General features: G+C 32.8%; 1 protein-coding gene across 1 annotated transcript in view; it reads right to left on the bottom strand.

Moving 5' to 3' along the window:
* Window positions 1-1,769: 1,769 nt before the first annotated feature.
* LOC119832832 (indole-3-acetaldehyde oxidase-like) overlaps window positions 1,770-13,787 on the bottom strand; it is a 21,341-nt gene continuing 9,323 nt past the window's right edge. The window contains exons 5-17 of the mRNA XM_038356619.1: window positions 12,770-12,996; window positions 12,201-12,303; window positions 11,378-11,502; window positions 10,590-10,880; window positions 9,860-10,141; window positions 8,989-9,334; window positions 8,550-8,706; window positions 8,008-8,191; window positions 3,675-3,870; window positions 2,763-3,532; window positions 2,288-2,480; window positions 1,995-2,108; window positions 1,770-1,852 (exon numbers count right to left, since the gene is read on the bottom strand). Coding sequence (XP_038212547.1) covers window positions 1,779-1,852; window positions 1,995-2,108; window positions 2,288-2,480; window positions 2,763-3,532; window positions 3,675-3,870; window positions 8,008-8,191; window positions 8,550-8,706; window positions 8,989-9,334; window positions 9,860-10,141; window positions 10,590-10,880; window positions 11,378-11,502; window positions 12,201-12,303; window positions 12,770-12,996 — 3,062 coding nt within the window. The 3' untranslated portion in view covers window positions 1,770-1,778. The remainder of the gene's footprint in view (window positions 1,853-1,994; window positions 2,109-2,287; window positions 2,481-2,762; window positions 3,533-3,674; window positions 3,871-8,007; window positions 8,192-8,549; window positions 8,707-8,988; window positions 9,335-9,859; window positions 10,142-10,589; window positions 10,881-11,377; window positions 11,503-12,200; window positions 12,304-12,769; window positions 12,997-13,787) is intronic.

Raw genomic sequence — 13,787 nt, 5'->3', positions numbered from 1 at the left:
TGGATACTGTAAATTGGTAAAAAATCTCAATTTAACATAACGATATGAGAATAATTAAAAATGTGAAAAAAAATCGTAACATTTAAAAGTAAAATAAATTTAAACTATATTAACAATTTATTACAAGATACGTTTCGGACTATTCAAATATGACGAAAAAATATTTGTAAATTGTTACTTTTAGTCACAAACTTGACAAGGGTAGTTTTCGAGTAGAATGTTGGCCATAAAGGACTATACGAAGCTTTCTATGAGTAGAAGTGTTTGCCGAAAACAAATCTCCCACATCACACAAAAACTCGGCAAATGTTTGTTATAAATAATGATATTTGACCAAATTCGCTTTCGAAACATGTATTTGACACGCGATTCTAGGACTCGAATGTACGCAAGACAAAAGAAATAGAATCTACAATCGCGTGTCAATTCGCCGCATCAGTAACTGTTAGATGTAATTTATTTTATTGCACTTTTTGCATAACACCCAACTGTTGATATTGTGTATAGATTAATGTATATTTTACGATTAGTATGGACGATTTTTTTTTAACTAGACATAAGCATAAGTTGTATAGTAAATGGTGATTTACAATAGGTATTTATTTTTATTTTAGAATCATTTTCTGTCTGTAATTAATGAGATAATTTTTAATTTTGTTGGTGGCCTAAGTTAATGCCTAATATGATTAGGGCCTAAATTGTACTATGGAAGTCTCGCTGGTACTTTTTTGTTTTTATGGAGCAACAATAAACATGTATTGACTATGTTGGTTTTTACTTATTTCATCCTGAAAGTAATAGTTTTTTTAATATATTTGTCGTTCGCCTAGTAAGCGATCCCCACCGCTTATGAACATTTAGATGATTTAGAGATAGGGCCGCTGCAAATGCGTTTCCCCCTTTTAAGGAGTAAAGGATAAAGAAAGAATTGACGATGGGAATAAAGGAATGGAGTAGAAATGGTGAGGAAAAGGATACGTGCCTCCAGCTTTACAACTCACCGAACGATATAAAGTAGCAAGCTGCTATTTCACGCCAACTATCCGTGAGGTGTGTGGTACCTTCTCCGGTGCGAGCTGGCCCAATTCGTGCCGAATTGTGGCTGACTCTCACACTCAAAATACTACGTTTCCTAGCCCAGTAGCCTTCCTTTTAATCCTTTGGGGAGCGGCCCTTATGATTGTCTTCTGATACTTGTATCATTTATATATATTTAATAGCAGAGACTACTATTTCAGCTTTTACATTTATTTAGAGAATAATTATTCTCGTTTAGGACAATAAATTAATTAACCAAAAACAATAACAAAATCCATTTATTTTTTAAAATAGAAAATCAATATAATTATATAGTTATTTTATAGTTATTATAAAATGTAAACAACTACGTATTTAATTATAGAATAACAGGAACTTGTAAGACATTGTCATTGAATTGTAAAATAAAAACATTACACTTATTTATCCATTCGGTATAAAAATGAGCTATATACCCATTTTTAACCTTACTTAAGATGATTGGAAAAAGTTGCCTTGATGGTATTTACCAGAATACTTACTCACAATCTTGAGGTTAAACATAAAATCATGTTACAATTATTATGAATACGGCATATGAAACAATTATAGAAAAAAACAACCATGTACCGAGGTAGAAGCAGGAGGTTCAAAAAATATTATACATAAAGAGAAACTGGACATTTAGAACTAATAATTACTCTTAAAGTTAAAGCTTCATCAATATCTATAGAATGTGGACGTTTGTTTTCAGGCAATGTTTATGGCATCAATATAAATTCGCTCAATTTCACATCCAACGCTTTTAATATAGCTTCTGTGTTGCGGGGGAAGTCTGAAAGGAAAGAAATTACCTATTTATTGAGAAAATAACAATACAAAAAAAATATTATTTGTTAATTGCATTTCTTGTTATATCATTTAATTTAAATTCTATCCTTAATTTAAGTCCATATTATATTAAGGGGGTTTCTTACCAAAATCGTAATATACTGAGAGATCGTAACCAGAATCCTTTCGGGATTCGTTGATACATTCCCGCAAGGCGTAAGTTATACCATAGCCTGTACACACGCCCATTTCTCCGGCCGCTATAAGAAATATCGATATTTTATATAAACCCATAATTCAACACAATTATGTTTTCCGCATCTTTTCAATACAAGAAGAAAGTTAAATAGATAGAAATTTTTAAATTATAATTTCTAAAAATATTGGTTAAAAGTTATTTACCCATTCCTAACCCTAACCTAAAAATTTTCACACTTACTTTTGGCTCCCAATACGCCTTTCGTATTCTTCGAATTATATCTCAAATATACCCTGTAGTCCACAGGAATATCCTTGGCTAAATATACCTCATAATTCAGAGCTCTATCATTTAACAACTTCCCAGTTAGCTTATCATACACGAAATTTTCGAATGTGTGATAACTCAGTCCTTGTATATAGGCTCCTTCCACCTGTAAATAAAAGACTGTATCATCGATATAAATAATTTTTTTCAGTTCAAAAACATATGATTATATTGTTTCATATTTTCGTCATATTCCTTATATTTCACTTTTGGATTGAACAGGAAGAAATTAGATCAATTAGTCACATGAATAAGGCATATGTCCCATTACCCACCTGGGGGTACGTGACCTGACGTTTATAAATAGGCAAATATATTTTTATAAAAAGGACTATTATAATCAAATTGATAACAAAAGATAACCATACAAAAATTAAAAAACTAGTACCTGTCCTATATCAACAGCTGGATTAGCGCTCAAACCAGCATCTTCTAGCGTATCGACTCTATTTATCTGGAACCTTCCGAGCAACACGTCCAACTGTACCTCACAAATTGTAACATTAAACGCACTATAGTCCTGTAGGTTGGGGTCCTTATCGTTCATCATATACTCAGCTACAAGGTCAATTTGCTCCTCTCCAGCCTTTTGAATGAGTTCCAACCAAGTAGGATTGACCAATTTCGCCTTTATCGGTGCTAATCTATCTCTTAGTGTCTGACATGCCCGTTGTATAGCGTAGGACACACTTTCGCTGACAATACTGGAACCCGAGAATACATTGTTAGCGGCAACGAAGGAATAGCTTGGTAGAACAGATACTAAATCTAGAGATATTCCAAGCTCGTACGCGCAGACTTGGGCTGCCTTTGTATTGACTCCTTGGCCCATCTCTATACCACCCGTAGTGACAGTTACAGTTGCATCCCCACGATATATCGAAACCATAGCCGAATAATTCCCATAGTATTCCACGGGAAAGAGCATCACAGCGATGTGTAGACCTTTTTTCATCCAACGGTTGTCTTTATTAAATTGGTCTACTTCTGCACGCCGTTTATCGTAATCGGCTTGGACTTTCAACTTCTCTATCAACTCTGGTATATCATTGTCTTCTGCCCTCATGTTCGCTAGACGAACCTCTGTCGGATCTTTTTTCAGTTCGAAAGCTATGCGCTCCATGATTTCTTCAATAGCGGCGATACCTTCTAATGTTCCTGAAAATAGGAGCAAGTTTTCTTTAAGATAAACTATAAAGCCTGCCTAGTCAGACATACTGGTGCCATAACGTGTTACATTACGAAGTGGTTTACACTCCCATAAGAAATGATTACCTCAAAAAAACATAATTTCACGTACCAGGTGCTCGATTAAAAGTGTTAGAAGGACGTTGAGTAGTAACTCTTCCAGTTTGCAGGCTAAAGAAGCTAGAATCGTAGCAGTTCGGGAAACCTCCTGCGACGTATGACAAGATGCCTTCGTTGTGCGTACAGCCATCATCCTCTATAATTATAGCTTTAAGGTATTGAATCTTTCCCACGTCATCCACACCCACCTAGTAAAGAATAAAACATATAAGGTATGTTGTCTTATCTCATAAAAAAAAAAAAAAAAAAAAAAAATATCTTCTTCCTCTTGGACCGCCGTACGGTGTAGACGTGTATAGAAATTATTACTTTTATTAAAAAATACAATTAATAAATATTTGTGATAAATAAGTGAGCAATTAAAATAGGAACGCATAGTGCATGAAGAGGTGCTACGTACTCGCACACAACGCCGTTGATTGCATCGGAAACACGGCGATACCTCCAGTATACTCATGCTATCCTAGTACATCGTGGATCGCAAGTATTGAAATATTGTTTATTTCTAATTGATGAATATTTTGTGGTTTATTTAAATCAACTAATTTAACACCTCTTTGTCGATCCATCAAATAATATTACCTCAGTTCCGAACACCTTTTTGAACTTATGGCGCCCTAGTACCTTGATACGAGCACCTAAAATAAATCTACAAAGGAAAGGAGTGGAGTGTGGAACTCAAGTGATCACACCAAACTGTGCTTTATTGGAAATATTATAAAGGACAGTACATACATTATAACTGCTTCATTCGTATGTCGCCCTGGTACTTTGCAAATTATTTAACGACTAATTTGCCCAATTATCAAAACTGTTTTTTGATTGATCGCGATCTTCGTCGAGGTTGAGGAGCTTAAGAAGAGAGAGTGAGAGAGAAAAATAATTGATTAGGCTACAAGGAAGGAGAATTGATAAATAAGTAATAAAAATACTGCTTATTATTTTTGATTAATTTACTTGGAATTTTTACGAAGTAACATAACGGAAATATACAAATTTCAAACTATCGCAATTAATGTTATAAACTTGTGCATTTCCATCGTTATTACAAGCTTACGATAACTTATAATATTTTACTGTGCTCACTTTGCTACAGTAACATAGTATTAAAGATGATGCGCACTCCTGAAAAATCAAATTCCTTTCCGGATATAACAGCTGAGGATGAGTCGAGAAAGCCCACATATATTGCTTCTCGTATTAAAAGAAGAAGATCGCCAACTGATACTTTTTGTACTTCTGAACTTATTCAAAATATGTCTGCGGATATAAAAAACGAAGTGAAATGTTTAATAAATGGACTAATCGAAACGCAAAACTCACAAATTAACATAATTTTAGAGACTGTAAAAGATATCCAACAAACTAGTAACAGCGTGCAAACTACACTAGAATTCCTCTTAGAAGAAAACACTGAGCTTAAAGCTAAAGTAGCAAAACTGGAAATGCAGAGAAAAAAAGATAAAGAGCAAATTATTTTACTTGAAAGCAAGCTTGAAGATAATCAACGAATTGAACGAAAAGCCAACATTGAAATAAGAAACGTTCCTTTAACAGGGAAAGAGAAAAAAAAACGATCTTCTGCAAATGATTACTACGGTATCAGACTGCCTAAAGGTAAATATAGATAGATCAGAAATTAAAGACATAATTCGCACTAAAAAGCAAAAGCAAGAAAGAAGTTCATTAATCGTAGAATTCACTAACACATTCATAAAAGATGACTTACTGCGAACAGCAAAAAGTTATAATTATAAAAATAAATCAAACAAATTAAGTGCGAAACAATTAGGCTTTCAAACCAACTAAGATATACCAATCTTTATCTCGGAAAATCTTACATCTCATTACTCAAGATCATATTTTTTGGCCAGAGACTTTAAACAATCCAATAACTACAAATATTGTTGGACTAACTATGGAAAGGTGTACTTAAGACGCGACGACGACTCGCCAGTACTTGCTATTTACAAAGAAGCACAACTTCAAGATCTTAGAAAGAAATGACTAGTTTTGGTATTTTAATCCGTGAATATTCTTTATATAGTACTAAAAAACTGTAAGTTATTCATATTTATATTTTTTCATAACATTCATATTTATTACATTTATAATACTCATTACACTATATGTATTCATTATACTTATTACTCATATTCCGCACTATCTAATATAAGTTATAAAATCAAATTAACTGTGGTATTTATGTACTGCAAACATACACATAATAATCATTTTGTAACGTATTACGTTATGATAGACTTATTTCATCTACTTGTATTGAAAAAAATATTGTTTACCTCAATATGCTATTGCATTCGTATATTACAAAAACACTCCACACATTCAGTTGCTATATATCCCAATTATGGATGATCAAAACAATATCTTAAATGAATTAGACAATCTGCATAACACAATCGCTGTCAACTGTTCATTGTCCGAGCTGTATAACCACATGTCGCGTGAAAAACCTACCTGCTCTATCGTTCACCAAAATATTAGGAGTGTCCACAACAACAGCAGTAACTTAGATGATCTTGATATTAATCTTAGCATGCTTAAACACTCTATTGATATAATCATTTTAACAGAATGTAGAATTAATGAAAATAAACCATTACCGATTAAACCAGCATATACCACTTATAGTTCTAGTAATAAGATCAATCAAAATGATAATATTTGTATTCTACTATAATATTTGTGGTCGTAATATTTGTAAAAAAATATCACACATTCAATGAAAGAAATAAAAATTCAAGGCGCGTCATGCTTAGAAATCACTACTCCTAAATTGAATATTATTGGTATCTATCGTTCTCCATCAGAAAGAAATCCTATCACATTTATAAATTCTCTGGATGCCTATCTAAATTCAATAACTTCTTCAAAAAACATCGTCCTTATTGGAGATATTAATATTAACATTATCGAAGGTTACAGTGACAAATTTTCGGAAATCTATCTGGATATGCTGGCTTCACACAACTTATTACCTGATCACAAGTATGATACAAGAATAAATAGCTGCTTGGACCACGTCATATCTAACTTTTCGTCCGCTAAACTGACATCCGTAGTTGCAATATTAGATACAACGATAACTGATCACAAAATGACAGTAATTAGTTTATTTCATAAATTTATATTGCATAGAAGTAATATCACTAAAACTGTAACTAACTATTCACAGGCACTCTCTGACTTACAAAAAACTGACCTTATTTACCTAAATAGTCTAACAGATCCTAATATTTTATGTCATGAACTTATTAAATTAATAACAGATTGTTTATATAAATACACAAAAACTTTCAAAATTTCATCTAATAAAAGAATTTTAAAACCTTGGATTAATCCAGGTATTTTAAAATGTATAAAAAATAGAAACAAACTCCAGAAAAGTATATTGTTTAACAATATACTAAAAATTACATACAGACGGTATCGCAACTTTCATTAAATAATAATAAATAATAATTAATGGAATCAATACTTTAATACTGCATTACAATTTGGGGTGGAACCTTCAAATCAAAATTTATAAGCAGAGAAAGGGCTCAACGATGCATTCTAAAAATTATATTACGTAAGAATAAGATGTATAGTACTGATTCACTTTATGATCAAGCAAATGTTCTCACCGTAAGAAAATTATATATTCAGCAATGCATTCTTAAAACACATAAAACTACAATAGTTGATCCTAAGTTATTAAAAAAACGGATACCATTCTCAGTAATACCACAAATTACTACAAAAACACTTTTTGCTTCTAGACAATTCCATTCTCAGTCAATAAAATTATATAATAAAATTAATAGAATCTTAAAAATGTATACAATGTCCTATGCGGATTGTAAGAAAACAGTGCACAACTGGCTTAAAAGTGTAACTTATGAAGACGCCGAACGTTTGATAGTGTAAATTATTTAATAAAAAATATTAAAAATACTAAATTCACTGCACGAGAGTTACAAATTTAACATTATTTTATATTATTTTAATATGAGTATTTATATTTATATAAATTATATTTATTATTACTACTATTATTATTTTTTTTTTATTTTATTTATTTTATCTTATTTATTTATTTACTCTTATATGTATTCTCTCCATTTATTACAGTAAAATCATTTAATCGATAGAAAATAAACAAAAAACAGCACATGTAATCTTCAATTGAGGAAGAGGGAACTCTCCTACTACAGGTTTTTTAAACTTATCAGGAGAGTTCCACGTATATGTAACAACACACCCAAGCTGAATTAATAAATAAATTGTTTAAATTGTTTAATTGTTTAAAATAAAATAGGTACCTCGTAATTACACTGAGCTGGCACCCTCCTCCCCATGGACGTGATATTAGTTCCATACGGTAAGATGAAGCGACACGGTCGGTTAAGATTCCTTGCTACTATCGCGCAAGCTGTGGCCACTTGGACATTTCGGCTCAGTTTGCCGCCAAAACCGCCGCCCAGACGACGAACCTTTACGAGAACACTGAAATAATAATTTACAATGATCAATAATAAATATCAATTTATATTATAAAATTATAATTATAACTCTCTTCTCTTCAAGTAATAGCATCAAATATATAAATACGTGATAAATAATCATAGTCACACATAGTACGAAATAAAATAAACCTAATACATTTTGTATACTAAACTAACCTAAAAAAACCATAAAGAAATACTTTTCTCACAACTTAAACGTAGAGTACATATAATGTGTACAATTCATATATCCATTACATCGAACACCAATGAAATCCATTTCTATACTACCAAACGAGCCCCCTATTCAATATTAGAGCACGAAACATAAGTGCATATTTTTCTTCCCCTATACTCACTCGCTTTCCTTCATACTCAAGCAGCGGGCCACACAAATCTGCACCAGGTCCATCCACTGCGCAGTGCTGTACACCTCGAGACCTTTGTCCACTGGTATCACCACACAGGATATTGGTTCTATGTAGTAGTGGTATTGAGCACCAATCTCGTATTTACCTTAAATATTTATTTTTTTGTAATTGCTTTCCAATTTGTTGGGATAAAACACTATTTTACTTCAGAATTCGTCGAAACATATTTTGTTAAAAATTGTCGTTATGTTCTAATTATGTTAGACGTAAAGACTGTTAATTGAAATCAAATAAATTAAAAACAATTTTCTACACTTAGCAGCGGCAATCATTGGGAAAATATATAAGCGATCATCTACTGTGATAATTTTTTACTGAAACAAACAACCAAGAGTTCCCAGCATGTTGTACATTATTTTAGCTATACCTTTTATAATTTTCCTAACATTCGGACCAGATCCCTTCGGTATAATCTTCTCTTCATCGCTTTCCCCAGCTTTATACCTATCAGGGTCTTTCTTCGCCTCGTCTATGGTCAAAACTGGAAGAGCTTTGGGAACATCTTTGTAAGTCACTTTAACTTTATCCGCCATTATGACGGCGAGATTTTCACTTTCAGCTACAAGAATACCAATAGGCTGCCCATAGAACTTTATCTCGTTCTCAGCTAAGATTTCTTCTTCGACTTCTTGGAGTGGTATACCGGGGAATGCGAATGAATTCACCCCTGGTATATCTTTAGCTGTTAGTAACGCAATAACGCCTGGTTCTTTCTGTGAAGGTAAGTGTTTGTAAATATTAACATTTAGAGGGACTGGAGAGTAGTAAATAAATAACATATTGTAGAACAACGTGGTCTAATCTATGATATATATCATTAGCGGATAAGTTTTATAACAAATTTATATACGTTAAAAAGAACATTCGACGATGACTCCTTAAAAATGAGGGATATCATATTTTCCTACATTCCTGTAGCGAAAGCCACATTTAAAATAACTAGTGCTTGAGATACACTTTTATTTTGTCAAAAACATTGTTTTTCGACCGACCTCCAAAAAAAGGTTATCAGTTCGACTGTATTTTGTGTTTGTAGTTAATAAAAAAATACAGTCGATAACTTTTTACTAGATGAACCGATTTTTATTATTGTTTATTATTTGAAAACTGATGCCTCCCATGTGGTCCCATATAAACTTGTTCTAGTTCCGACAATTTTAATGCCTTTTAGTGTTCTGTCAGAAAAATTCTTGTTTATTTCCAGTCACATTCTGAATATAGTAAAGTACATTACTCACAAGAATGTCATAGTCAAATGCATCAACGCGTCCAGAGTGAACAGTAGACAGCACAAACGCCCCAAACACATCATGGCGGCTCGGCGGAATATCATTTACATATTCAGCTTCGCCAGCACTCTGTATCAACCCCTCTAACTTTTGCACTGGCTGATTGAGAGGATACAAAGATGGGTCCGTTTGATAATGTTGCATCCCGGAAGATAGCGGACGGGTTATTAGAGTGCCGCCGGAGGAAAATCTGCCCGGGTAAAGGTCTGGTGGGGCGATGCTGAGGATGAACTAAAAGTATAATTACGTTTGATATTTAAGTTATATGATAAATGACACATTATATACAGGATATGGCCAATCGTGGGTGGCAATTTCGTGAAATGCCACGATTTATTTGTTTAAATGAAATGCGAACACTAAGAAATTCTCCAGCATTTCATAATTTGGGCAATTTTAAGGTATACCTATACAACCATAGCATACAATATAAACTATGTAAATGCGACAGACCAAAAGTTGTTTCTGAATTTTGACTCTCAAAGGAGTAATATGAATTAAAACAATAAAGTCATTATAATTATATTATTTATTTATTTATATAAGTAACTACTTTTATTCCAAACCATTAATTTTTTTTTTTCAAGGATTCTTAAAAAAGCTCCTACCAAAACCGTCCAGGATCATTCATGCTGTAATAGATCGCTGTATATTATAAAGTTAATTATAATCAACTTACCTTATAAAATATACCGATAGCCAATTTCTTCCTCGTCATGGGCGAGGGTTCTGGTGGATTTTCCACGGGCACAATTTCCTGTTCCAAGTGACGTATCGCCTCTGACAATATCTCATTACAGAATACATTTCTTCCCGCCAAATAACGCTCCGTTGCTACAGCATGACTGAAGTGTGCTGATATATTGCCAAAAACGATAGTAGCTTCTTCTATTAGCATTGTTTCTTTGTTCAATTTGAAATTGAACGCCGCGTTTACAATGGCCAACGCGTTTTGATTTCGTGGAGTTACCTAGAAAAATACTCATATATATTTAGTAGGTATTAGAGGCTTGCCGAGGGGGTCGCGGATGAATTTTAACCAGCTCCCGTGGCCCCTTCACTGAAGCGGCTGCGGAACACAGTGGGGTTTTGGTCGGTAAGAATCCGACATAACCCACGGCTCCAACCCCGGGGGTCGTGGGTATGCAAGATTTCCCCACTATAATAAAAGAGGTATTAGAGGCTTGCCCCCTGTTAAATGGACATTTTTTGTAAGCTTTTTTTTTTGAAGTTATTATCCTAATCCCAACAACGACAGATACAACGAAATAAAAAATTATTAAAATTCAGTTAGCCGATTTTGCGTTATAAAGGGTGTAACAAACACTTTTTGCTTTCACTTTTTTATTTGACTTTCTTTTTACATATATCTAAGATTTCGTGATAACTTGTAACATATATATGATTTGATGATTATAGGTACGTACTTTAATTGGTTAGACATGTATAAGTTTGTATATAATTTACCTTATAAGTCTTATAAATATAACGAGGACTCAACGGCGGCAGTTTGAAGTTTATTATCAGCCATCCTGACATGTCATGAGCCAGGAACTCTGAGAGGGTCAGGGCTAATTCTTCTTGGCAGTTTTCTGTGGCGAAAGAAAAAAAAAATTAAGATCGTCGGTGATCCTTTTCGGGGATTCGAACTCATTTTTGTCGCCACATCAATATTAATTAATATCCTACTATAATATTATAAATGCGAAAGTTTGTAAGGATGTGTGTGTGTGTGTGTTTGTTGCTCTTTCACGCAAAAACTACTGAACCGATTGCAATGAAATTCTATGGTACGTAGACAGCTGGACAACTAAAATAACATACAGGCAACTTTTTATCCCGATATTCCTATGGGATACGGACTTACGCCGGTAAAACCGCGGGGCGCAGTCAATCTTCTGTATTTTTGCAAATTAAATTGCATTAAAAATCAATAGTATTATACATTTTAAAATTATTCAAATTATGTATAAGGAGAATTAAGTTTGTTACATAAATCTAAAGAAAAAAATACAATATATGAGATTAAGTGTTGTATTATTAGAACATTCTCTGTTTAATTAAACTGACAAACACACATGTTAAAACTTATATTACAGCAATCTCTTATAATAGTTTGACAATATTTATAAAAAAACTTTGATTACAAGATTTCCTTCACTTAATGTTTCATGGATAATTGGCTCAGCAATTGCTGCAATTCTAAATTTATTTCCGTAAATTCTAGACTTTTTAAAGCACTCAAAATGAGATTTGAGGTTATTAGAACTTTGCACACGAAGTCACTCACTTATTGTAACAATAGCCCCCACACTCTCGAACAGGAGGAATATGTCGGATTGATACTCTGGTTTCAAGTGTTTTATCATCAGGTTTCCAGCTAACGAAGCAATCTATAATGGGAAAAAAATTTGTGAAAATCGGCAAATTAAAGCTTCTACAATTATAATATATATTATGCGTATCAATCCATTTACTTTCATAATCCTACTAATATTATAAATGCGAAAGTTTGTACGGTTGTGTTTGTTGCTCTTTCACGCAAAAAATATTCAACTTATTGCAATGAAATTTGGTACGTAGACAGCTGGACAACTGGAATAACATATAGGCAACTTTTTATCCCGATATTCCTACGGGATACGGACTTACGCGGGTGAAACCGCGAGGCGCAGCTAGTTATACATAAAAACACGTTTATGGCAAATCGATTGTGATATAATTTGAATCGAGATAAATTATCACTGCTCATGCGACTTAGTTCTTATCGTAAAAGAGACTAAAAATCTTAGATTTCCTTCCCATAGAGATAAAAAATTTAATTCAATGAAAGTTTGCAAAACGAATGTACGTAATTACCCTCCTAACAGGAATGTGGGCGACCAAATCTAAATGCTTCCTGAACTGCTCCAAATATCCAAAGTCATCCCTGCTCTTTGCTTCATTCGTGAATATGGTTATACAATCCTCTAGACTGATGTTAGCGCCAAGAATAAGATTTTGGTCAAACTCGTATTGTTTCAATGATGATACTTCGCTTATATCTATAAGAACTGGCGGATAGTCGAATAATTTTGGAAGGACACCTAAAAGCATTAAAATGATTAGAAATCTTAGCCGTTGTTGTTAAACAAATTTTAAATTGTGTATATATTCATATTGTCTATTTGAGTCATTTAATATAAGATCTCTGAGACATTTGATACAAGAGCATTTGGAATTAAAAAGTTTCAAAATTAAGTCGATTAAATTTAAATACCTTTACTTAAATGGCATCTTATAGGTAAATAAAAATCACACTAATATTAATGTGAAAGTTTGTTAGTTTGGATATTTATCCGTCAATCACGCTGAAACTACTGAACGGAATGATGACATTTGGTATATAGACAGGGTATGAGCTGACTTGGGTAATAGGATACTGTTTATCCCGATTAAATGCTTTATCGAATCTCATCTAAATCATATGTCTAGTTATCAATAAAATAAAAGTGTAATCGCTATAAAATTAAGAAAAAGACATCGGTTTATTAATCAGTATGGTAAAATATACAATTCTCCGTGTTTACATTGACCCTAATTATTCATATTAATCGCGATTTATTTCATAATCTATATCTTTTTTAATTACTAAATATAATTATTTTATCAAAGACCCACCAACATCACTGGTGGGGAGGTACAATCCCAATTTGTAATTAAGGTTAATGGAATAAAATCATAACAATATCCTATAAAACACAAAAAGAATAACATTAAATGGATGAAACCCTTGGAGCTAGGTATTGCGTAAGACACATCGAAAAAAGAACAGATACATTTTAATTTTAAAATTATCACTGTTGACGCAGAAATGTGTTAAAAGTGTTTTTATGTT

This window comes from Zerene cesonia, chromosome 16 (genome assembly GCF_012273895.1).
Source record: "Zerene cesonia ecotype Mississippi chromosome 16, Zerene_cesonia_1.1, whole genome shotgun sequence".
Classification (NCBI taxonomy): Eukaryota; Metazoa; Arthropoda; class Insecta; order Lepidoptera; family Pieridae; genus Zerene; species Zerene cesonia.
Note: the sequence above shows the minus strand (reverse complement) of the source record. Positions and strands in the feature narration are given on the sequence as shown.